This window comes from Staurois parvus, unplaced genomic scaffold (assembly GCF_062004578.1).
Source record: "Staurois parvus isolate SC_StPar_1 unplaced genomic scaffold, SC_StPar_1.0 ptg000153l, whole genome shotgun sequence".
Classification (NCBI taxonomy): domain Eukaryota; kingdom Metazoa; phylum Chordata; class Amphibia; order Anura; family Ranidae; genus Staurois; species Staurois parvus.
This window is the reverse complement of record NW_028317949.1, coordinates 20,828,377-20,854,033: the sequence shown is the minus strand read 5'-3', so window position 1 is coordinate 20,854,033 and position 25,657 is coordinate 20,828,377. Positions and strand designations below refer to the sequence as shown.

Genomic DNA, 25,657 nt, shown 5'->3' with positions numbered 1-25,657 from the left:
TTTGATGCTCCGCTGTGTGTTTATTCTTTTATTCTTGAATTGTGTTTATTTAGCGTTTTCTATACAATTGTAATTTGATGTTTGCACTATATTTTAATATATATGAGTTTAAAGAGGATTCATTGACGCACAGATTTGATGGTCAGCCGAGCGTTTGCTGATACATCTATTTTTGCTTCACTTTATTGTTTTTTGATATATTATATATACACACTGCTCAAAAAAAATTAAAGGAACAGTTTTTAACAGTATAACATCAAGTCAATTAAACTCCTGGGATATTGATCTGGTCAGTTAAGTAGCAGAGGGGGTTGTTAATCAGTTTCAGCTGCTTTGGCGTTAATGAAATTAACAACGGGTGCACTAGATGGGCAATAATGAGATGACCCCCAAAACAGGAATGGTGTTACAGGTGGAGGCCACTGACATTTTTTCCCCTACTCAATCTTTTCTGACCGTTTTTCACTAAATTTGCATTTGGCTAGGGTTAGTGTCACTACTTGTAGCATGAGGCGATACCTGGACCCTACAGAGGTTGCACAGGCAGTCCAACTCCTCCAGAATGGCACATCAATACCTGCCATTGCCAGAAGGTTTGCGGTGTCTCCCAGCACAGTTTCAAGAGCATGGAAGAGTTTCTAAGAGACAGGCAGTTACTCTAGGACAGTTGGACAGGGCCGTAGAAGGTCCTTAACCCATCAGCAGGACCCATAACTGCAGCTTTGTGCAAGGAGGTGCAGGATGAGCACTGCCAGATCCCTACAAAATGACCTTCAGCAGGCCACTGGTGTGAATGTCTCTGACCAAACAATCAGAAACAGACTTCAGGAGGGTGGCCAGACATCCTCTAGTGGGCCCTGTGCACACTGCCTGGCACCATGGAGCTCAATAGGTATTTGCCATTGAACACCAGAATTGGCAGGTCTGCCACTGGCCCTGAGCACGTGATGGACGTGAAAGGGTCTGGAGAAGCCGTGAAGTACGTTATGCTGCCTGTAACACTGTTCAGCATGACCATTTTGGTGGTAGGTCAGTGATGGTCTGGGGAGGCATATCCATGGAGGGACACACAGACCTCTACAGGCTAAAGAATGGCACCCTGACTGCCATTAGGTATCGGGATGAAATCCTTGGACTCATTGTCAGACCCTACACTGGTGTAGTGGGTCCTGGGTTCCTCCTGGTACACAACAATGCCTGACCTCATGTGGCGAGAGTATGCAGGCAGTTCCTGGAGGATGAAGGAATTGATACCATTGAATGGCCCCCATGCTCACCTGCCCTAAATCCAATAGAACATCTCTGGGATATCATGTTTCTGTCCATCCGCCACCACCAGGTTGTACCTGTCCAAGAGCTCAGTGATGCCCTGGTCCAGATCTGGGAGGAAATACCCCAGGACACCATCCACTGTCTCATTAGGAGCATGCCCAGACATTGTCAGGCATGTATACAAGCATGTGGGGGCCATACAAACTACTGAGTACCATTTTGATTTGCTGCAATGAAATTTCAGCAAAATGGACTAGCCTGCTTCATCATTTTTTCACTTTGATTTTTGGGGTGTCTTTAAATTCAGTCCTCTGTAGGTTGATAATTTTCATTTCCATCAAACGATGGGGCATCCTTACGTTCCTAACACATTACCCAGTCCATATCAGTATAGATATCCAGCATGATATTTTTCCCCATTGAGATCTGATGTGTTTTCAAAGTTTTCCTTTCATTTTTTTCAGCAGTGTACTTTCTTTCATAGGCATTTGATATTCATGCACTTATTAGCAGCGCCACACTACACACAATTTTTTTTTTTTTTGTCACTTTTATCTGAGAACACATTTTGATGTAGGCAGCAGCTTTTCTCCTTAAGTATATCTTGGCAGCACATGTCTCTCCTTGCTTATGAGATTTGCAAGTCATCACATTCTGTTTTTATGTAGATTTTAAAAATGTGAAAAAGAAAATTTTATTTAATTTCTTCATTTTCCAAAAAATTACAACTCCATAAAACTAACCATGAATCTTTCTAAATACCTTGAACTACTTTTCAAAAAAGGGGTCATTTGGGGAGTATTTTTTACTGTACTGGCATTTTAGGGCCTTGTGAAATGAGTTAGGACGTATTTTAGCACACCAGGATTGATCACTTTTCAAAATATGTTTAGTCTGTAGACTCTAGATTTTACACAGATTAATTATATACCCCGATTTGGGTTATTGTTACCAAATAAATGTAGTAGAATACATCTGGTCCAAATTTGTGAAGAAAGATTATTTGCACAATTTATTTTCAAAAATGGTTTTGTTGTTAAATGTTTGGTCTTTTTTTTAAATAACACAACACAAAAAACAGTGGTGATTAAATACCACCAAAGGAAAGCTTGAAAAAAAAAAAAAATTTAGGTACAGCTTTGCATAACTGAGTAATTGTCATTTAAAGCGTGACAGAACAGAAATCTAAGAAATGGCCTGAGCAGGAAAGCAGCAAAAGCGCCCAGTCTTGAAGTTGTTAAATGACTGCTTTAGTAGAAGCTAACCATTTCCTAATTTATGGGAGGGCAGGAACTAGATTGCTAAGGCCCGGTTCACATGGCCAAGTATCTTGTAGAAAACTGCAGGCAGGAGCCCAGGTGTGTGTGGACAGCCATGGTCAGAATGTCTTTTGCAAAGCAAAAACAGGTTGGCAGCAGCCATTGGTGTTCAAAAGTAACCGTACAAGTAGCAATTACTTGTGGTAAGAACAGATTATGTCTTTTGCACGCAAGCAGGTTGCATCCAGGGATGACCACCCGACTTGAACTGCAGGGTACTTTCCCACCACAGCTGATTAGGCCATATAAATGAGGCCTATGAATGAGGAAGATTATGTTGGGTCTTAGCATTCCACAATGGTAGCAAAGGTGCAGTGGTCATGCAGAGATTTCACCATCTTGGATCCTGTCTAAATTGGCCCTTGTATATGAATGCAAGTTAGGGACCCTAGATTGTACGCCCCTTGAGGGTTAGGGACTGATGTGAACGTACAATATATATGTAAAGCGCTGCGTAAATTGATGGCGCTATATAAGTACCTGAAATAAATAAAATCTACATACAGAGGGCCTCTCCATTTGAGGCAGCCTTTACCCCAAGAAGAACCCCTGCTAAAATTACTTGAGGGTCAATGAAAAATTGACCCTTACTTTGGTCAGTGAGAAAGAATGCACCCCTTGCCTTGTTGGTGAGTGGGAAGAGTGATCCCCCCCTCTGTGGCCATCAGCATGCGCAATTAAGCTTTGACAATAAAACATGGAAGCGGATTAGCTTCTATGCAGAGCTGCACCAGATTTTTGTATGCTCTAGTTTTTGTAAATCTCCCCCTTGGTGTCATGCTCCTATCTTTGCCAAGTAGCATTGCCCGCTGGACTATGCATCATCAATAAGCCATGGCAACCTCTCGAGGAACCCTAGGATTCCAAAGAACCCTAGGGTTCCAAAGAAACGTGGTTGAGGAATGGTCTAAGGCAGTGGTCTCCAAACTGCGGCCCTTTGATTGCCTTTATCTGGTCCCTTGGGGCACTATTCGTCCCATAGATATGAGGCACCATTCCTTCCAGGAACACTGACATTGGAACATAATTCCAACTGATATAAACTACAGAACACTATTACTTTCACTAATACTAAAGATGGTGCACTTTTCCCACTGGTACCATCATTGGGTTACTGTTCCTGCCACTGACATCAATGGGGCATAATTTCATCCACTGATATAAAATATAGAGCACTATTACTCCAGCTAAAACTAAAGATGGGGCACTTTTCCTCCCACTGATATCATCGAGGGTGCACTACTCCTGCCACTGACACCAATGCTGGAGCACCAGTCCTTCCACTGGCACCAGTATTGGGGCAAATTTTCTTTCATTGATACCAGTGTTGGGGAACCATTCCTTCCACTGACACCAATGTTAGGGCACTGTTCCTCTCACTGATAACAATAGGGAGCTATTCCTTCTACTGACACCAATCATTGGGCACTATTTCTGCTGCATTTTCCACTCCCACTGATTACAGTCAAGCCACCTAAAGTCAGAAAACTAAAAAACTGGCCCTTTGTTCATAACGTTTGGAGACCCCTGGTCTAAGGGATGGTTCTCAACCAGAGTTTCGTGGAACCCTAGGGCTTCTCCCGAGGTTGCTAGAGCAATGAGCAAATTCCGGCTCTCAGGTGAGTAAACATTGACACCAATGCTTTTTTTTTTTTCTTTTTTAGCGATCTATAAGAAAGAATTCTTGCCAATACATGACAACAAATGTAAGGAGCAGTCTTCCCAGAGACTCGAATGCACTGTGAACTGTAAATATATTATCATGGGTTCCCTGAAGCCAAAAAATTATTTAAAGGGTTCCTCCACATTAAAAAGGTTGAGAAAAGCTGGTCCAAGGGGTTGTTTATCTCAGATGATGTCAAATGCATTGAAGATGTCTATGCAGTAAAAGTGATGTATTTCATTGAGCATAGTTTACACCACTGGGTTGCTTTCATGCATGTCTAACCCTTCCTGCCACCACCTCTCAGCCCTTTAACAGGATCAAAATGTCAGGAGGAGCGATTTCTGATCATGTGACCACTGTGTTCGCCTGTCCCATGATCTAAAAGCTCCAGATCGCAAGTATTCTTCAGAAGCTTTCCATTACATGCTAGCTGCTGTGCTGGGAGTGTGGTCTTAGCACAGTAAATTGCTTATAAATAAATTCACATATGCGGCTGCTCAGTGTTAAAGCCCACCTGCTGAGAGGCCACATATATGCTTCACATCAGTGGAAGAGGTTAAACAAAAGTACAGCATGCTGCATCTTTTTGCAAATGCATGTGAGGCTAGACTTACACATGTGGCAGCATTTGCATGCACACGTCATAGGTACAGCAGCCCTTTCATTTAAATGGGCTGTGATAACCATGAACAATGCAGGGAAAGAAATCCCCTTACTTTTTTTTTGTGATTTGGCCTGCATGAAGACGTGATGCATGGGAGTACCATTTAGAATGAATGGCACCACTACGTGTCTGCTAAAGAGGGGTTGGGAAGAGTTGTGATTTTGCAAACATTCCCGAACACAACAAGTGTCAATGTGGCATAAATTAAAAAAAATAAATAAATAAATAAATCCCTGCACATGTGCAATTGGATGCTGAAGTTGAGCATTGTGTTATAACATGCAGAGGTTTCCCTGTTTGCCAATCTCAGGGAGACATTTAAAAAGTGGCTATAAAGCTTGGACATTAAATAGGAACAAAAAGGATATACAGGTGAAACTCGAAAAATTAGAATATCGTGCAAAAGTTCATTTATTTCAGTAATGCAACTTAAAAGGTGAAAGTAATATATGAGATAGACTCATTACATGTAAAGCAAGATAGTTCAAGTCGTGATTTGTCATAATTGTGGTGATTATGGCTTACAGCTCATGAAAACCCCAAATCCACAATCTCAGAAAATTAGAATATTACATGCAATCAATAAAACAAGGATTGTACATAGAACAATATCGGACCTCTGAAAAGTATAAGCATGCATATGTACTCAGTACTTGGTTTGGGCCCCTTTTGCAGCAATTACTGCCTCAATGCGGCGTGGCATGGAAGCTATCAGCCTGTGGCACTGCTGAGGTGTTATGGAAGACCAGGATGCTTCAATAGCGGCCTTCAGCTCTTCTGCATTGTTCAGTCTCATGTCTCTCATCTTTCTCTTGGCAATGCCCCATAGATTCTCTATGGGGTTCAGGTCAGACGAGTTTGCTGGCCAATCAAGCACAGTAATCGCACAGTCATTGAACCATGTTTTGGTGCTTTTGGCAGTGTTGGCAGGTGCCAAGTCCTGCTGGAAAATGAAGTCAGCATCCCCATAAAGCTCGTCTGCGGAAGAAAGCATGAAGTGCTCCAAAATCTCCTGGTAGACGGCTGCGTTGACCCTGGACTTAATGAAGCACAGTGGACCAACACCAGCAGATGACATTGCTCCCCAAATCAACACAGACTGTGGAAACTTCACAATGGACTTCAAGCATCTTGCAGTGTGTGCCTCTCCATTCTTCCTCCATACTCTGGGTCCTTAGTTTCCAAATGAGATGCAAAAGTTGCTCTTATCAGAAAAGAGGACTTTGGACCACTGAGCAACAGACCAGGTCTGTTTTTCTTTAGCCCAGGTAAGACGCTTCTGATGTTGTTTGTTGTTCAGGAGCGGCTTGACAAGAGGAATACGACATTTGAAGCCCATGTCCAGGATCCGTCTGTGTGTGGTGGCTCTTGATGCACTGACTCCAGCCTCAGTCCAGTCCTTGTGAAAGTCTCCAACACTTTTAAATGGCCTTTTCCTGACAATCCTCTCCAGGCTGCGGTCATCCCTGCTGCTTATGCACCTTTTTCTTCCACACTTTTCCCTTCCACATAACTTTCTATTAATGTGCTTTGATACAGCACTTTGGGAACATCCAACTTCTTGAGGCTTTCCCTCCTTATGGAGGGTGTCAATGATGGTTTTCTGCATAACTGTCAGGTCAGCAGTCTTTCCCATGATTGTGATTCCTACTGAACCAGACTGAGAGACCATTTAAAGGCTCAGGAACCCTTTGCAGGTGTTATGGCTTAATTATCTGATTATAGTGGGACACTTGGAGCCGAGAATATTGCACCTTTTCACAATATTCTCATTTTCTGAGATTGTGGATTTGAGGTTTTCATGAACTGTAAGCCATAATCACCACAATTATGACAAATCACGGCTTGAACTATCTTGCTTTGCATGTAATGAGTCTATCTCATATATTAGTTTCACCTTTTAAGTTGCATTACTGAAATAAATTAACTTTTGCACGATATTCTAATTTTTCAAATTTCACCTGTATACTACCGATGCACTGATACCATTTTTTTTTACGGCGATTACAAGCACCAAATACTTTCCTTATACAAAACATTGAAGAGCTTTTTGCAAATCAAATATATATATTTTTTTTCAATTTTGTGATTTTTTTCAGTGTGAAACATGTAAATGTATGTTAAGGCTCCATGCACACTGGGCATTTTAATAACATTGGTAATGTTAGCTGTGTAAAGTCACGTTACATACGTGCGTTTTTTTAGAGTTTTTTTTTTTTTAGTCAAAAAAAAAGTCCAAAACTGCTGGTTTGCCGCACTTTGCCATGTTAGAACATTTTTACAGCTAAAAAACTCCTCTAGAAACCCACTAGTGCTGGGTATTTTTTTCCAGCCAAAAGATGTCCCTGCCAAAAAAATGTTGATAACAGGCTATAAGTGCATGAACACATAGGATAACATGCTGGGGGGTTTACTGGCTGTAGGAAAAAAAAAAAAAAAAAAAAGTCAAAAGCCAAAAACAGCAGCTGTGAAAACATCCAGTGTGCATTAAATGTGTAATAATAATAGTGAACAAAACAAAAACAAAAGTTTTAATTATTAATAGTTTACAAAATAGAAATAAACAAAAACAAAAATCAGCAATGAGCAGGATAAATGGAGAATAACAAGTTAAGGGTTAATAAGGGGTTAAACAGAGGAACATTTATAAAAAAATAAACAAAAAAAAGGTGATCAGGTTGTTTTTAACTGACTTCATCTGCAGATTAAAATTCATCCCTTTGATCTGTAGATAAATAAATGGAACGATACAAAAGGATACAATGTTTCTTTTTATCTTTCTGGTTTACTGGCCCTGCAATGTTGTTGATAATCTGTGTAAGGCTGCTTTTTTTTTTTTTGACAGCTCCAATTGCCAGGACTTGTTTACACTTCAGCTGACAGTAAGTGAACCCCACTGACAGCTTAATGGGTCATCAGTTGTTAAAGTGGAGCTCCACCCAAAAGGGGAAGTTCTGCTTTAATGCATTGTCCCCTGCTCCCCGTTAAGGATTGGCACCTTTGGGAAGCGGGTACCCGAATTTGATAGTTACCCGCTCCCACGTCCGCTGTGGAAGTTGTGCTCCTCTCTCCTCATAGTCTTCTGGGACACGTGACAAGTCCTAGAAAACTACAGGACCATTCACAAAGAGCAGCGTTGCTCGCACATGCGCAGTGGGTACCTGGTTGTGAAGCCGCAAGCTGTCACAGCCGGGTGCCCACACTGAAGATGCCGGTGCTAGGGAGAGAAGACAACTGGTGAAACCAGCCGTCGTGAGGACACCGCTGGACCAAGGGACAGGTAAGTGTCTGTATTTTAAAAGTTAGCAGCTACAGATTTTGTAGCTGCTGACTTTTATTTTTTTTCAAATCAACTGGAACTCCGCTTTACGGAAGTGGCAGCCCCACTCTTTAAAATGGTTCTAAAGGCTCAAGATTTTTTTTCATCTTCATGCATTCTATGCATGAAGGTAAAAAACCTTCTGTGTGTAGCACCTGCCAAACACTTACCTGAGCCCCATCTCGATCCAACGACATCCACGAGAGCCTCAATTCTCCGGGGACTCGCACTCCTGATTGGCTGAGGCAGCAGCGGAAGGTCAATCACAGCCAGTGGAAGCCATTGGCTTCCGTTGCTGTCAATCACAGCCAGTGAGCCAATCAGGAGAGAGAGGGAATGGAGCCAAGCAGTTACTCTGTGAGAATGGACATGCAAAGCTCTGGAGCGCCTACTTGGGTGCCCCCATAGCAAACTGATTGCTCTGTGGCACCTGGCAGGAGAGCTGGCAGGGGGAACCCAAGCAGAGGAAGATCTGGAAAGTATAACATGTTTTGTTTTTTTAAATAACAGACTTAAGTGTCACTTTAACAACTTTTTTTGTTTGCCAACTTTTTGTTTTGTTTACATTTCAGCTGTCAGTGGGGGAATCCCAATGACAGCTGAAAGAACCAAGCTTGAAGGTATTGGTTTTAGGTATCAGGGCATTTGCACGACTGCCAATATTCATAAAAATGCTTAGTATCAGCACCAATGTAACCCTACTCTATACTGTCTCAATCCACAAAAGGTGTCATTTCTGTCTGCTGCTTCATTCCTCTGATATCAGCATGAATCACTTTTGACAAGTTTTTCTGACACCAAGAGAAAAATGGTGACAGGGGAGAGAGTTCCAGAAGAGTGACAGTCTCAGCTCTGTTCCTGTGGAGGGGGTGTTTGGTCCAATCAGCTCTCAGACCTTTCCTCACTGAGCTTTGCAGAGTGTCATTTCATCTTTTTGCTCCTATTTTTCTGATATCTCAGACAAGCTTTATAAATTCAGCACTTTGAACAGTTGTATAGAAAAGTGTGCAGATAGACATGATTTGTTTCATCTCATGAGGCCAGTCACTTCACTGGGTATATGTGATGGTTTACAATGACTTTGTAGGGTCATAATATACATGTTGCCCCCACTGTTCTATCACCCCCCCAGCCTCCACTCCTAATAAGAGAAGAAGGCCTCCCTGTGTGTGAGAGCAGTACGTACATCATGGTGATCCTCCACCACCCACACCGGCAGCTCCTGGTATCTCCTGAGGCGATGGACTACCCCCGAGCCGGCACTCATCTTCTCTCAGGACCTGGAAACCCGGCACTAGACACACGCTGAGCTCCTACAGTCGTCTTCCTCCAATCCGCCACCTGATAGGTCTAAACCGGCACAATCTCCTGCACGCTACCCTAACTACTGCCATATTAAAGAGGGCAGCCCCTTCAAAGTTTTCACACAGTGGTTTAAGGAGAGTCGCGTCTCGATGAACGTTCCACACTTTTCGTAGCTTGTGTTCAGTGTTCTTCCTAATAAAAAAAACCTGTGCGCCATGATCCCGTAAGGTGACAAGACAGCGTGCTGCAATCCGCTGTAACAATCCCGTTCTATATACACTTTATACAGGAGTTTCCATTATTAAAAATGGCCGCCAGCGACTCCGGCCAGGGTTGAACTTCTGGAATGGCAGAATGTTTGTCCAATGAGTGCACTGCGATCTCCCATGTGACCTGTCCCTGGGTCAATGGAGGGCGGGACATCCCGTGGCCGTCCGTCTGCAGCCTGTGTGCGTGGTGAGTGTTGGAGTGCAGGGCTGTGTGTTGTTATGTTCTCTGTACACAGAGTGTGTTCTTCTCATGGAATGTTCTATATATATATATATGGATCGGTTTGTTTATAGGACAGGCTCGGCTTTGAATCAAAATATGGACCGTCTGGGATTCCTATAGGAAGGGGGGGTACAAGGATGCCCTGTGCTTGGGTCATAGTGCCCGTCATGTCTTTATAGGTCTTGTCTACAGTCATCTATGCCATGGCCGTACCCTGAACTACACCTCCCTCTCCATCAGTTTAATCGGACACATTTATATGGATGTATACAACAGCTTGTGTGCAAAGACTGGAACATTGTGATCACCATTCAGGGTTCACATAGACACTCTATTGCCATAAGTATCGGGACGCCTGCCTTTACATATACATGGACTTTAATGGCACCCCAATCCTAGTCCGTAGGGATCAGTATGGAGTTGGCCCACCCTTTGCAGATATAACAGCTTCACCTCTTCTGGGAAGGCCGTCCACATGGTTTAGGAGGGTGTCTATGGGAAGGTTGGACCATTCTTCCAGAAGTGCATTTGTCAGGTCAGGCACTGATGTCAGACGAGAAGGCCTGGCTCACAGTCTCTGCTCTAAATCATCCCAAAGGTGTTCTGTTGGGTTGAGGTCAGGACTCTGTGCAGGCCAGTCAAGTTCCTCCACCCCAAACTCACTCATCCATGTCTTTATGGACCTTGCTTTGTACACTGGTGTGCAGTCATGTTGGAACAGGAAGGGGCCATCCCCAAACTGTTCCCATAAAGTTGGGGCATGAAATTGTCCAAAATGTCTTGGTATGCTGACACCTTAAGAGTTCCCTTCACTGGAACTAAGGGGCCAAGTCCACCCCTGAAAAACAACCCCACACCATAATCCCTCCTCCACCAAACTTTACACTTGGCACAATGCAGTCAGGCAAGTACCGTTTTGGCAACCGCCAAACCCAGACACATCCATTGGATTGCCAGATGGAGAAGCTTGATTCGTCACTCCAGAGAGCACGTCTCCACTCCTCTAGAGTCCAGTGGTGGCGTGCTTTACACCACTGCATCCGATGATTTGCATTGCACTTGGTGATGTGGCTTGGATGCAGCTGCTTGGCTGTGGAAAGCCATTCCATGAAACTTTATATGCACTGTTATGCTAATCTGAAGTACTGCAAAGCGAAATAAAACAAAAAGCGCGCCAACCTTGCGCATTACCTCAGTAACCAATTTTTATTAATTACAAAATGATACTCACAAACAGCGAAGTAATTCAAGCATGTAAGTCCTCAGAGGGACTTGAAAATTAGGCAGCCTGCGCGAGTCCCATCATAGGGGTAGACACTCAGTACAGCTGACACGTTTCGAAGGGCATCTCTTCTTCATCAGAGAAGGGATTGGTTTGTTTCGCTTTGCAGTATTGGTTAGGCTTCCCCAGCCTTGTTTGGAGCTGCACAACCCTATATGCACTAGTGGTCGAATTTTTCCAGTGAATTGTGGTGCACTGCAAGGCATGTGCATGTGGGCTGCTTCAGCTTAGTGCCCTGTGCGCACGGGAGCTGCGTCGCCTCTAGCGCCCTGTGCGCACGGGAGCTGCGTCGCCTCTAGCGCCCTGTGCGCACGGGAGCTGCGTCGCCTCTAGCGCCCTGTGCGCACGGGAGCTGCGTCGCCTCTAGCGCCCTGTGCGCACGGGAGCTGCGTCGCCTCTAGCGCCCTGTGCGCACGGGAGCTGCGTCGCCTCTAGCGCCCTGTGCGCACGGGAGCTGCGTCGCCTCTAGCGCCCTGTGCGCACGGGAGCTGCGTCGCCTCTAGCGCCCTGTGCGCACGGGAGCTGCGTCGCCTCTAGCGCCCTGTGCGCACGGGAGCTGGGCCGCCTTAGTGCCTTGTGTCAGAGGTGTGAGCCCGATGCAAGAGTTGACCTGGGACCCCCTCACTACCACCCTCCGCTTCCACCACACACAAAGATACTACAAGTGGCTGAAGAGTTATGAGTCCCCACTTTGGAGTCTACAGGGTCCTCCCTTTTTATCCGAGTCTTCTAAGTTCCCCAGGGTTCCCACCTTGCATGTCAGAGTCCCCAGGGTTCCCCCTTGCAATGCAAGGTAAACACTGTGGACTGTGATTTAAAAGAGAACTCTGTGGAGTCTGACGTAGTGGAGAACTCTGATGTAAGGGTGGATGCTGCGGTGTAAAGGGAAACTCTGATGTAAGGGAGGGCTCTGGTCAACAGAGCCCCCCCCTTACACAAGAGTCCCCAGATTCCCCCCTTACATTCGCCTTTACATCAGACTCCACATAGTTATCCTTTGCATCGTAGTCCACAGAATTTCTCTTTACATCAGACTTCAGAGTCCTCCTTTTACATCACAGTCCATAGAGTTCCGCCTTACATCACGGTCTGCAGATTCCCCCTTACATCACAGTCTGCAGTGTTCCTCTTTACATCAGGGTCCACAGAGTTCCTCCTTGCACTATAATGGGGAATCCTGCAAACTCTGAGGATACTGCTTTAAGGAGGAATGGCAGGAACTCTGGTGTGGGGTGGTGGAACTCTGATGACCACAGATCACCATCCACAGAGTAAATACTCCAGTTTCCCTCCTTGCATTCAGAGTACCATTCCGCCGGCTATAAAAAAAAAAAAAAATATATATATATATATACAGTTGCAAGAAAAAGTATGTGAACCCCTTGGGATTACGTGGAGTTTTGCATGAATTGGGCATAAAATGTGCTCTGAACGTCATCTAAGTCACAACAATAGAAGAACACAGTCTGCTGAACATAATACTACACAAACATTAGATGTTGCCATGGTTTAATTGCACATAACATGTAAACATTCACAGTGCAGGGAGGAAAAAGTATGTGAGGCCCTAGCTTAATGACTTCTCCCAGAGCTAATTGGAGCCAGTAGTGAGCCAACCTTGACTCCAATCAGTGTGATGATATTGGATGTGTTGCTGACAGCTGTCCTGCCCTTAAAAAACACACACCTGTTTTGGGTTTACTGGTTTCAAGAAGCACTGTCTGATGTGAACCATGCCTCGCAGAAAAGAGCTCTCAGAAGACCTACGATCAAGAATTGTTGACTTGCATGAAGCTGGAAAGAGTTACAAAAGTATCTCCAAAAGCCTTGATGTTCATGTGTCCACGGTAAGAGAGACTGTCTACAAATGGAGAAAGTTTAGCACTGTTGCTACTCTCCCTAGGCATGGTCGTCCTGTAAAAATGACTGCAAGAGCACAGCGCAGAATGCTGCATGAGGTAAAGAAGCATCTGCAACTACAGGAAACGTTTGGTTGAGGTTATTGCTGCCAAAGGAGGGTCAACCAGTTATTAAGTCCAAAGGTTCACATACTTTTTCCTCCCTGTGCTGTGAATGTTTACATGTTATGTGCAATTAAACCATAGCAACATCTAATGTTTGTGTAGTATTATGTTCAGCAGACTGTGTTCTTCTATTGTTGTGACTTAGATGACGTTCAGAGCACATTTTATGCCCAATTCATGCAAAACTCCACGTAATCCCAAGGGGTTCACATACTTTTTCTTGCAACTGTATATGCAAACACAGCGGTTGCAATTCCTGGACATTTAGACGGGGCCAAAATCGACTGATTTTTACAAACTGTCCATACATTATTGGGCGGTTGGTAACCCTGTCCTGGTAATGACATATTTTCCCCCCTTCTAGTAATTACAGTCAGGTCCATAAATATTGGGACATTGACACAATTCTAACATTTTTGGCTCTATACACCACCACAATGGATTTGAAATGAAACGAACAAGATTTGCTTTAACTGCAGACTGTCAGCTTTAATTTGAGGGTATTTGCATCCAAATCAGGTGAACGGTGTAGGAATTACAACAGTTTGCATATGTGCCTCCCACTTGTTAAGGGACCAAAAGTAATGGGACAGAATAATAATCATAAATCAAACTTTCACTTTTTAATACTTGGTTGCAAATCCTTTGCAGTCAATTACAGCCTGAAGTCTGGAACGCATAGACATCACCAGACGCTGGGTTTCATCCCCGGTGATGCTCTGCCAGGCCTCTACTGCAACTGTCTTCAGTTCCTGCTTGTTCTTGGGGCATTTTCCCTTCAGTTTTGTCTTCAGCAAGTGAAATGCATGCTCAATGGGATTCAGGTCAGGTGATTGACTTGGCCATTGCATAACATTCCACTTCTTTCCCTTATAAAACTCTTTGGTTGCTTTTGCAGTATGCTTTGGGTCATTGTCCATCTGCACTGTGAAGCGGCGTCCAATGAGTTGTGAAGCATTTGGCTGAATATGAGCAGATAATATTCCCGAAACACTTCAGAATTCATCCTGCTGCTTTTGTCAGCAGTCACATCATCAATAAATACAAGAGAACCAGTTCCATTGGCAGCCATACATGCCCACGCCATGACACTACCACCACCATGCCTCACTGATGAGGTGGTATGCTTAGGATCATGAGCAGTTCCTTTCCTTCTCCATACTCTTCTCTTCCCATCACTCTGGTACAAGTTGATGTTGGTCTCATCTGTCCATAGGATGTTGTTCCAGAACTGTGAAGGCTTTTTTAGATATCGTTTGGCAAACTCTAATCTGGCCTTCCTGTTTTTGAGGCTCACCAATGGTTTACATCTTGTGGTGAACCCTCTGTATTCACTCTGGTGAAGTCTTCTCTTGATTGGTGACTTTGACACACATACACCTACCTCCTGGAGAGTGTTCTTGATCTGGCCAACTGTAGTGAAGGGTGTTTTCTTCACCAGGGAAAGAATTCTTCGGTCATCCACCACAGTTGTTTTCCGTGGTCTTCCGGATCTTTTTGTGTTGCTGAGCTCACCGGTGCGTTCCTTCTTTTTAAGAATGTTTCAAACAGTTGTTTTGTCCACGCCTAATGTTTTTGCTATCTCTCTGATGGGTTTGTTTTGTTTTTTCAGCCTAATGATGGCTTGCTTCACTGATAGTGACAGCTCTTTGGATCTCATCTTGAGAGTTGACAGCAACAGATTCCAAATGCACATAGCACACTTGAAATGAACTCTGGACCTTTTATCTGCTCATTGTAATTGGGATAATGAGGGAATAACACACACCTGGCCATGGAACAGCTGAGAAGCCAATTGTCCCATTACTTTTGGTCCCTTAACAAGTGGGAGGCACATATGCAAACTGTTGTAATTCCTACACCGTTCACCTGATTTGGATGTAAATACCCTCAAATTAAAGCTGACAGTCTGCAGTTAAAGCACATCTTGTTCGTTTCATTTAAAATCCATTGTGGTGGTGTATAGAGCCAAAAATGTTAGAATTGTGTCAATGTCCCAATATTTATGGACCTGACTGTACAAATCCCTCCTTTGCTTGTGCTACTCAAACTGACACAATATAATCTGGAGCCCGCAGCCCCTTGGGAGATGTTAGGGGATTTTTTAGTAATTTTTTTTTCTGTCAGTGTTGGCAGATGTTGTGGGGGGGGGGGGGAGCGGGGTGGTATGTGTCTGTTCCCAGCTGTGAGTGTTGTGGGGTGAGCGGACATCCCCGATGGTGACACTGGTCTTGCCTCACTAGTGACAGCAGTGCCATCACAGCTACTAGGCAACGTTCTTCTCCTTTTCCTGCCTCGATCAGCTCTGATAGCTCAGTTACTATCCTCCGTTGTCAGCACACAGCACTGATGCTTCCCTGTCTCAGGCTGCTCTCACCCCGTCCTCCCCATTCAGGAAAGCCGTGTACTGGAGCTCGACTGTGGCACACAAGGCGGATTGGAGCTGGACTCTCTTGTGGAGGGTATGCTAATATGACAGGGTGGCTGCACGGGCTCCCTGGAGTTAGGGGTTGGGTTGCAATTGCAACCCCCAGTGCTACGACCATGCCTTGTGTACATCGGAGCTGCGTGGCCTTCATGCCTTGTGTTCATAGGAGCTGTGTTGCCTAGATGATTCGGGGTGCTATTCAAAACAAATAGCACAGTAAGGTGCTACCTCATATATCATGGTTGTAAGAAAACAAGTGTCACCGCTCCAGAATTCACCTGTATCCCCCTGTCAAGGGGTTGTACAGGTGCAAGCTTGGAAGCCCGTCCTTGATCTCCGTATCGCTGTCCAGAATTGCAAGAAAGCCACAAACTGATGACATCATTAGCCAGAAAAAAACATTCAAAATGTAAGCACAAGCATGCTTCCAGACCACCATCACTAATGCCTTTCACCCCAAGCGAATGTCCTTCCCTTTCCAGGATACCAATAGTGTTTGCATGTTGAATGAAGTTTTCTCTGGTGAGTGATGTCATCAGTAGAGGTGAGTTCTGTCGTGTTCAGATCCAGTCTGATCCCACCAGGAAGCTATCACTGTTCTGAGACAATCTACTAAACAAACTCTTTAGCCTTCACTTAAACATGGAGATCAGCTTTAAATAGTTGATGATAACTTGAAATATGAAATTAATTTGTAAGAATTTGTACTGAATGTGGACATTGATTGCCTCTATTTTTTACTTTTCATGTTTAGACCATGTCGCTGCATACAGGGAGAGGAGGACCACAGACTCGAGCAGGCCCTGGAGCTCCAGTGCAGACATATCGGCCACAAAATGTAAGGCCTGCTCAGATGCAGCAGTCTTCTGGGCAGTACTGCTATGACCCACAAAGTACCCCACCTCCCACATTTTCCACCCTTCCTAACACAAGTTATATACCTCCAAGGCCAGATTACATGTGCTATCCTCCACCAGTTGCCCCACCTACCCAAAATGCAGTAAATCAATGTCTTCCGAGGCCAGCTTATCCTATCAGACAGAGTTACCCAATGCCACCATGTTTTCCTCCTGCTCCACCATCTACACTTGGCCCAGGAAATCCTCCACCAGCTGGACCACCTGCTGCACAAGGCACGTATCCTTATATTGCCCCCCCTCTTATGCCACCACCACCTATCATGCCTCCTCCTTTGCCACATGTGGGTTATCAGCCTGTATACCCCTCTAGTTATCCACCCCAGGCTTTTCCTCCACCACCACCACCTCCTCAACCCCTGCCTAGCTTTAATAACTATCAACAGAATTCAGCTTCTTTTCAAGGCAGTAGCCACTACAGGCACACAAGTCACGGTCCATATCAGACAGATAAACCACAGAGTGATCATCGAACGCAGGACAGAAGCAAACATTATGATGCCCATCGACATAGGGAATACAGTCACAGTGATAGACACCGATCTGAGAAACATGGTGATCGAAGAGATCGAGGAAGAAGCCCTGACCGCGCAAGGCGACTAGATAGTAGTCGGCGGCGATCGGAGTACGAGTACAGCAGGACACCTTTTCATGGCAGAACTCCACCACGTCATGGAAGTTATGAGCGCAGCAGGTAAGATATAACTTTGCAATGGACTAAGTACATTTTTTTTTATAATTAATGCTCATGCACACAGTCTTTCATTTATATAGCATAAAAATCAGGCCTAATTTGGCTCCCGGGAGGCACAGGTGGCAGGAACAGCCCTGTCAAAATCAGTGGCTGGCTGAAATATGTGACCACTAGAGTAGTGGTGCACCCAAATTAACATTTTTGGACCGAAATCGAAGATTTAAGGTGCATTTGTCCGAAAACAGAAATTGAAATGGACAGTTTTTTTCTTTTTTTTTAAATATGTATTTTTTTTATATATAATTGTATTATATTCAACTTTTTAATTAATATCGTGAATTTAAATGAATATTTTATTTTCATCACTTTTTCAACCAATAGGCTGCTTTTACACTAAGCAGTTTTTAAAAAAGAAAAGCTCAAGTATTCACACTGGTCCGTTGTGCTTCTCTTGTGGTGTTTAAAAAACAATTCGTGAATTCCTGCTTTCTGCATTTTTGGTGCATATTTGGCGAGTTAAAAAAACAAACACAAAACACACCTCCCCATTGAGGCCTGGTTCACACCAATGGAAAAACATTTTTAGGGAATTTTGCATAACAGGGTTACCTATGGGACACGTTCACACCTATGCTTTTTTGAGCTGGTGCCTTTTTGGAAAGGGTCAGGGACATTTTTTAAATGCAAAATGTTTCAATGAAATGCATTGAAATCGCATAAAAAACACACAAGTGTTGCATTTTTGATGCGTTTTTAATCTGCCCAGCAACACGTTGGCCCCCCAAAAAATACAAATAATGCATCAAAAGACACGCCAAAACTTGCGTGCAAAAAGGCAAAACGCACTGCACAAAGCATTGCAAAACTGACAACGCAAACTCCATTGGTGTGAACCAGGCCTGAAATGCATCGAAAACGCATCAAAAACGCACACGCGTTGTGTTTTTGATGCGTTTTGCACTTTTTATCTGCCCAGCAACAAGTTGGCCAAAAAACGCATCAAAAACTCGTCACGTTCACACCTATGCTTTTTTGAGCTACTGTGTTTTTGGAAAGGCTCAGGGACATTTTTTAAATGCAAAATGTTACAATGAAATGCATTGAAATCGCATAAAAAACATACAAGTGTTGCATTTATGATGCGTTTTTAATCTGCCCAGCAACATGTTGGCCCCCCCGAAAAAAACATACAAAAAAATGTATCAAAAGACACGTCAAAAACTTGCATGCAAAAAGGCAAAACGCACTGCACAAAGCATTGCAAAACTGACAAGGCAAACTGCATTGCTGTGAACCAGGCCTGAAATGCATTGAAAATGCATCAAAAACACACACGCGTTGTGTTTTTGATGCGTTTTGCGCTTTTTATCTGCCCAGCAACAAGTTGGCCAAAAACGCATCAAAAACTCGCATGCAAAAACTCACTGCAAAAAGCATTGCAAAACTTACAAAATGCAAACTGCATTAGTGTGAACCAGGCCTGAATTGCAATGAAAATGCATAAAAAACACACACGTGTTGCGTTTTTTGAATCACATGACCTATTGCCAAAAAAGAAAAACATACAAAAAATACATCAAAAACTTGCGTGCAAAAAATGCAAAATCCACTGCAAAACGGACAAACGTAAACTGCATTGGTGTGAACCAGACCTGAAATGCATTAAAAACCCATCAAAAACGCACACGTGTTGCTTTTTGAGTCACATGATCTATGAAAATCGTACCGTAAACGTGGCATTTTTGGCGGCCATTATCGGTCCTTTTTTTCCTGTTTGCAAAATGCTGATAACAGTTCGTCCACCGGTATATATCGATGCATCCCTAAGCTTGACGCTTCCCCACACAGTGCTTGCAGTGGTGAATGTGTGCCCGGAATGCAGAAATTCTGTCCGATGCTGTATAGGCGAGTTCTTATGTACATTAGCCCATAAAGTATCTCGCTAGTCAAAATCTTTTCATAGTTTTAAATAAGAGAATGATAGCAACTGCTGTCAGGTTTGATATACTCTCTGTGACCCTGTCCTGTGACAACATGATGCGGTGTCTACTTAAGCATCAGGGCAGGAAGTGATGTTCAATATCATTCTGTCACAAACAGTTAAAAAGAAGACCAGACATGGGAAGCTAATTTTTCATTACTGTATCCAAAAAAATTAAGGCTAAAAATACTTTCTTGCATAGTTGTATTATTCTTTTTTTTTTTTTTTCCAATCATAGGTTTTTTGCCAGTATCTATACTGCCTGGCCAGAAGAAAACCAATCATTTTTGTTCCTTTTCCTTTTTTAACCCAGTCCTATGAAGGGACCCTGTTGCCAGACTATTCATTTGAACAACAATCTTCCCATAGATTGTATGCATTTAATGTATTTTTTGCATGTTATTAACCTGTATAGACTTCTAAAAGACTTGAGACGGGTGCTGGGCACTGCCATCTTGGATGTGATATCAGCGTTTCCAGAAGATTCAGATCTGTCACTCTATAGCATTCCCTTTTCTTCTTCCCCTAGCAGGTACTTAAAAGGTTATCTATGGAGGTGAATGGAAGATTGCTGAATGGAGTAGCTGGCCAGCACAGACAGTAATTAGGCATTCCCAGAAGAGGAGAGGGCTATAATGTGCTAGGGCTGTAGGCAAGGTGTTGACTCTTTCTGAAGTAGTCTTGCAAATATAAAAGCTAATTGCAAAGTTGTGACAGGGTCTTTTTAACCGGTTCCCACCCGGCCTATGGCCGAATGGCGGCCGGCAAAAACCCTCACCGTTCTGGGTGGACGCCATATGGCGTCCTTTCGGGCATGCGCAGTTTGCACGCCTGCAGAGCCGTGCAGCGGCGCGATCTGTCACCGAACCTGTACCTCGGATACGGTCGATGACAGATCTGAGTACCGGGCCCGTTGCCGGTACCATGTGACCTGCTGTGACCAATCACAGCAGGTCACATGACAGTTGTATATAATGGATGGCTTCATTCATGCCATCCATTGTATACTAGTATGTCTAGCTGTGAATGGTCACAGCGATCACATGCAAAAGCTGGGCCAATCACAGCCTAGCCGTGGCCAAATCCCAGCTAAGCACAAAAAAAACCCTGAATGAATCGATGTCATTCAGGTAAATGTTTGCTTGTAGCAAAGTAATTCTTTGCTATAAGCAAATTGTGTAAAAAAAAAAAAAAAAAGAAAGAAAATACTGATCACTTCCCCAAAGTAGTACAATGTTACTATGGTAACATTGTACTACTTTGGTCATAGTGAAATATGAAAAAAATAAAAAAAAAAAACAATTAAAAAAATAATAATAAAAAAAAATTATTTTTTTTTTCATACTGTCACTAGTCAGTGTCCCTGATCACCGCCATGCCAGTTATATGATGATGCTGTACTGTACTGTTGACAGTATGAAAAAAAAAAATAGTGAAAATGATTTTTTTCATTTTTTTAATTTTCTGAAAAATTATGACAAAAATACAACTTCAAAAAACTCGCCATGCCTCTTATGAAGTACGTCAGACTGTCTACTTAGCAAAAAGGGGTCATTTGGGGGATATCTGTACTGTTCTGACATTCTTGGACCTCAAGAAATTAGATTGGCTGTCGGTACTACAGGAATGATCAATATTCAGATCTATACCATAGTTTGTGAACTCTATAACTTTCCTACAAACTAAAAAATACATCCTAATTTGGGTTATTTTCACCAAAGACATGTAGCAGAATACATCTTGGCCTAAATTTATGAAGAACAATTATTTATTTGTAAACTTTTATAACAGAAACAAAGAAAAGCGTGTTTTTTTTTTTTCAAAATTTTTGGTCTTTTTTTGTTAATTTAGCAAAAAATAAAAACCCCAGCGGTGATTAAATACCTCCAAAAGAAAGCTCTAGTTGTGTGAAGAAAATGATAAAATTTTAGTTTGGGTACAGTGTTGTATGACCGCGCAATTGTGAAAGTGTGAGAGCGCTGAAACCTGAAAAATGGCATTGGCAGGAAGGGGGTAAAAGTGCCCGGTATTGAAGTAGTTAAACAAATCACATTTTTTTGTAAAGTTTTTCTGCTATAAATTTTTATTGGTTTGTCCAATAAAATCTTGGAAGCAGAGGTTCATTATATTCAGTGGAAAAACAACAGAAATGGCAGGGCATGCAGGCACTGTCAGACCTGCGAGTCTCAATGGATCCTGAGGTTTTAAACCCTGACTCCCCAGGGGTTGGTGGATCAGTTCTCACTATGCATTGTGGTAATGTGCTGTGTTAGGGTAGCTCATTAATTTTTGAATGGGCTGGCAGCTCACCTTATGTCAATCACCTGCCAGTGTTGCCTGATCTTGTGTGTTTTAAATGAATTGCATACAAAGCGCAACACAAATGCCATTTGTCACTGTTTTGCTGTAACAGACGTGTGAATGGGTCCTAAGGCTTGTGAACAGTACCTGCATTTTGAACAGGGTACAAGTACAAATCAAGAGAAACAACGTGAACAACAAATGCTGCCAAGACTTTGCATGATGGAAGTGTCATTGTACCAAAGCCAGTGAAAGTAAAAAAATATTGAATCTTTTCCTTAAAGGACAAGTATAGCCAAAGTTTTTTTGGCTGTACTTCTCCTATGGATCACATGAGTGCAGTTTGTTCTTTACTCCTGTGATCCGTTTTCATCCGACTGCAGGCTAAAGCTTGCTGCCGGCTGATGTCACGGAGCTAGTCAAGGCTCTGAAAAGATCCCGATCATATGGTCGGAATCCTCCCAGAAGCCTGTTACTACTTACAGAAGTAAGTTACTACTTATAGTCACTACTCTCTGCTAGGAACAGACTCGAGAACTGAGTGATTAGCGGTCTTTGATCTCTCAGTTCTCAGTGCAGAGCCAGCGGGGGACAGATGCAGGGTCTATGTTGCATCTACCTAGGTGAGTATAATTTTATTTTTTTCCCCCAAACCCATACTTCTCTTAATTTTCAGCTTTACAAAATTTTGTATTTTCTATTTATCGAACAATTTATTTTCTAATTTAAAAGGGAGCGGCACAGACATCGAGATAGCCGAAGATCACCAACTCCTGAAAGAAGCTATAGGAAAAGACAAAAAAGGTATTTATTACTGGTGTTTTATATAACACCAAAAATTTACACAGAACTTTACATATTTTTTTTGTCCATTCACATCGGTATAATATTCTAAGGTATGCGATGTTTGCTTATATGGCTGACTGTTCTGTCTTTAAAATATTTGTTGATGTTAGTATTTGCTGGTCTTGTTGCCTTTGTACTTTGGTCATCTGTTTTTGCAGAGAAGACTAGAAGAAGAGAATTACATTTAAATTGAACATGAACTAGCCAAGGGATTCCTTGTGAGTTAAATTGATCACCTGTCACATGCTGGTGTCATTTGGCAGAGCTATTGCTTTGTAAGCAGTTACAGTAACAGTTTTTTTCCTTTTGGGATAAAGTTTTTACATGATTAAAAGCTGAGCACTGTAAGCCCCCCTGTCAGTGGTAAATGGCTTGTCTCAATACTCAGACTCGGGGGTCAGCAACCCGTACATCATAGTGGTGCACCGAAATTAAAATTCTGGTGCCGAAACCGATACAAAAAATTCAGAATGCATGTGGCCGAAAACCGAACAGAAATGTCTGCATATGTAGGGGTGGGGAGGATCCAATTTTGTATTTTTTTTTTATACTTTCATGTATATTTTTATTTATTTTTTATTTAAACTTATGATTTTATTGCTATCACATAGGGGACCAATAGTCCCCTGTGTGATAGCATATGAGCGACAGGTCCCCTTTGAAGGGGGAAGGGGTGGGGAGAGAAGCAGTGGAGGAGGCAGGAGAGTAGCAGTGTATACAGTGAGGGAGCAGTGTATACAGAGAGGCTCCCTCACTGGCTGTAACTATATGTCGGTGCCAATTTTTAAATGCAATTGTTGGCTTTTTTTTTTTTCTTCATTATAGCTCACAGAATTAGCTGTCACTTTCCCCAGAGCTAAAGGAAACTTTGTTTCTTTTATCTCAGGAAATAAACTAAAAGGAAACATTTGTTTCTTTTAATTGGGGGGAAAGTGACAGCTGATTCTGTGAGCTATAGTGAAGAAAAAAAAAGCCTGTAATTACATTTAAAAACTGACACTGACATATAGGGGTTTATTTACTAAAGCTGGAGAGTCCAAAATCAGACTCCCTTCTGCATAGAAAACAATCAGCTTCTAACCTCAGCTTGTTCAATGAAGCTTTGGCAATGAAACCTGGAAGCTGATTGGTTTCTATGCAGAAGGGAGTCTGATTTTGGACTCTCCAGCTTTAGTAAATAAACCCCATAGTGACAGCCAGTCATTGTATACACTGCTCGTCTCCTGCCTTTCTCCGCCGCCCCCCTTACATCTGCAGTTCACACAGTCCCCTGTATCGGCTAAATTTTTCCTATCAGCAGAATGCCGTTAGGACTGTTTTCGGACGCCAAAATTTTGGTGCATCCTTTAGTAGATCATGATCTACCAGTAGATCGTAGCCAGGTGACTGGAGAGCATCAAACAGAGTGTAATGCAGAGAGACTACTTGTAAAGCTGGAGCTGTAGTAGGGAGCAAGGGCTGCAAAAGCTGATGCCTCTCTGTAGTGCTGCCTCCTGTCCTATGCAGAGAGATACCAACTGCACTCCACCTCTCTCCCAACTAGCGGTCTTCAGAGTGGTGCCAGCAGCAGGAAAGAAGAGATCTTCAGGTCAATGTGAAGCAATACACTGGGCATAATAGTATAATAGTATAGGGCTGCTTTCCATTGAGGTGCTGTGGTTTACCCACACCGTGTGTTTTTGCTGCACATAGCCGTAGACTTCTATTATATCCTGAAGATTTGGTGCACTTTCTGAAAGCGCCCCAAAACTGAATGCAGGAGTTTTGGTGAGTTTTCAGAAAGTGCACCACGCCTGCAGGGTATATTAGGTTTATGGCAAAGTGCAGCTAACCCAGATAAACCACAGCACATCAGTGTGAAAACAGTCTTATAGGGGGCTCAGAAACTGTTCATTTACAGTTGCAGTTTAGGGGGTGGTAAAACACCTTAGTTTAGAACATGAATACTCATGTAATCATTGTGCTTTGCCAGCAGGGAAGGCATGCTGGGCACATGCAGTTTTAACGTGATTGATTGTAAAGGTTTTTTTTTTAAAGAAAAAAGTAACAAACATGTTATACTTCTACAAAATGGTTTTGCACAGACCAGTCTCAATGCTCTTCTTCTGGGGTCCCCCAGCGGCGCTCCTGGCTCCTTCCCCCTTGTTGAGTACTTCCCTAGCTAGCTGCTTGCTATGGGTGCACTTGTGCAGGCGTGATTCTGAGCTGCACTGTGTGTGTCTGTGGACACACAGTATGGCTTGTCCCCGTCCCCCGCTCCCTGATCACTGGACTTGATTGACAGCAGCAGGAGGCAGCCCTGCGAGGAGTCAGAGAGAGAGAGAGAGCAGTGTCTGATTGAGATTGGGCTCAGGTGAGTATTTAGGAGGAGGCTGCACCTGAAAAGGTGTTTTGTTTTTTTTTTTCCCTGAATGCAGAGAAAGTTAATAAAAACCTTTTTCTGTTTGGCATTGATTTACTCAACACAGCCCCTTTTTTATATTTTACAAATAAATAAACTGGTGTTCTATCATGTTTGCACTAAAATTCATATTTGTATATTTTTTCCTGAAACTGCATTTGATAAACAGTTGTGCAAATATTGTATGCCATAAAAAAATTGTACCTACCACCATTTTATTCTACAGGGCATCTGCTTTCAGAAAATATGTAATTGTTTGGGGGTTTAAAGTAAAGAAGCTAATTTTAACATTTGCAAAAAATAAAATATTTGCCCTGATAGAAAAGTGGTGAAAGGGGGGCATGATTAGATGTAAGTAAAATGCAATCTATAAATGTCTGCTTCAAAAACAACACTTTAGGTCAGTGCATTTGTGCATTAAATTATAAATACAAAACAAGTTGTCTGCCAATATCCCTTGTGCTTACATACTGTCGGGTATTAACCCCTTGACGCCGATGTCACACATATATGCCGTCTCACACAACTGGGTTTTTTTCCGTGGGGCCGCATATTTGCGTACCTGTTTTTGTGCTGGGAGCACGCTGCTCGGCGCGCTCCCAGCACAGAGACCGCGGTTTCACTGAGAGCCCGGGTCCCATTCTAACGATCGGGACCCTGGACTCCCTACTCTGGGTCACATGATTGCTGTGATAGCCTCTGATTGGCTATCACAGTGATCAGTCACTATACAGCCCGGCCCCCTT

At 43.0% G+C, this 25,657-nt stretch overlaps 2 protein-coding genes across 2 annotated transcripts in view; one reads left to right on the top strand and one right to left on the bottom strand.

The window, feature by feature from the left end:
* CUNH5orf22 (chromosome unknown C5orf22 homolog) overlaps nt 1-9,646 on the bottom strand; it is a 101,685-nt gene extending 92,039 nt beyond the window's left edge. Inside the window, exon 1 of the mRNA XM_089674846.1 lies at nt 9,427-9,646. Coding sequence (XP_089530972.1) covers nt 9,427-9,507 — 81 coding nt within the window. The 5' untranslated portion in view covers nt 9,508-9,646. The remainder of the gene's footprint in view (nt 1-9,426) is intronic.
* A 304-nt stretch (nt 9,647-9,950) lies between these two features.
* DROSHA (drosha ribonuclease III) overlaps nt 9,951-25,657 on the top strand; it is a 392,901-nt gene continuing 377,194 nt past the window's right edge. Inside the window, exons 1-3 of the mRNA XM_089674845.1 lie at nt 9,951-10,001; nt 16,526-17,382; nt 22,397-22,468. Coding sequence (XP_089530971.1) covers nt 16,529-17,382; nt 22,397-22,468 — 926 coding nt within the window. The 5' untranslated portion in view covers nt 9,951-10,001; nt 16,526-16,528. The remainder of the gene's footprint in view (nt 10,002-16,525; nt 17,383-22,396; nt 22,469-25,657) is intronic.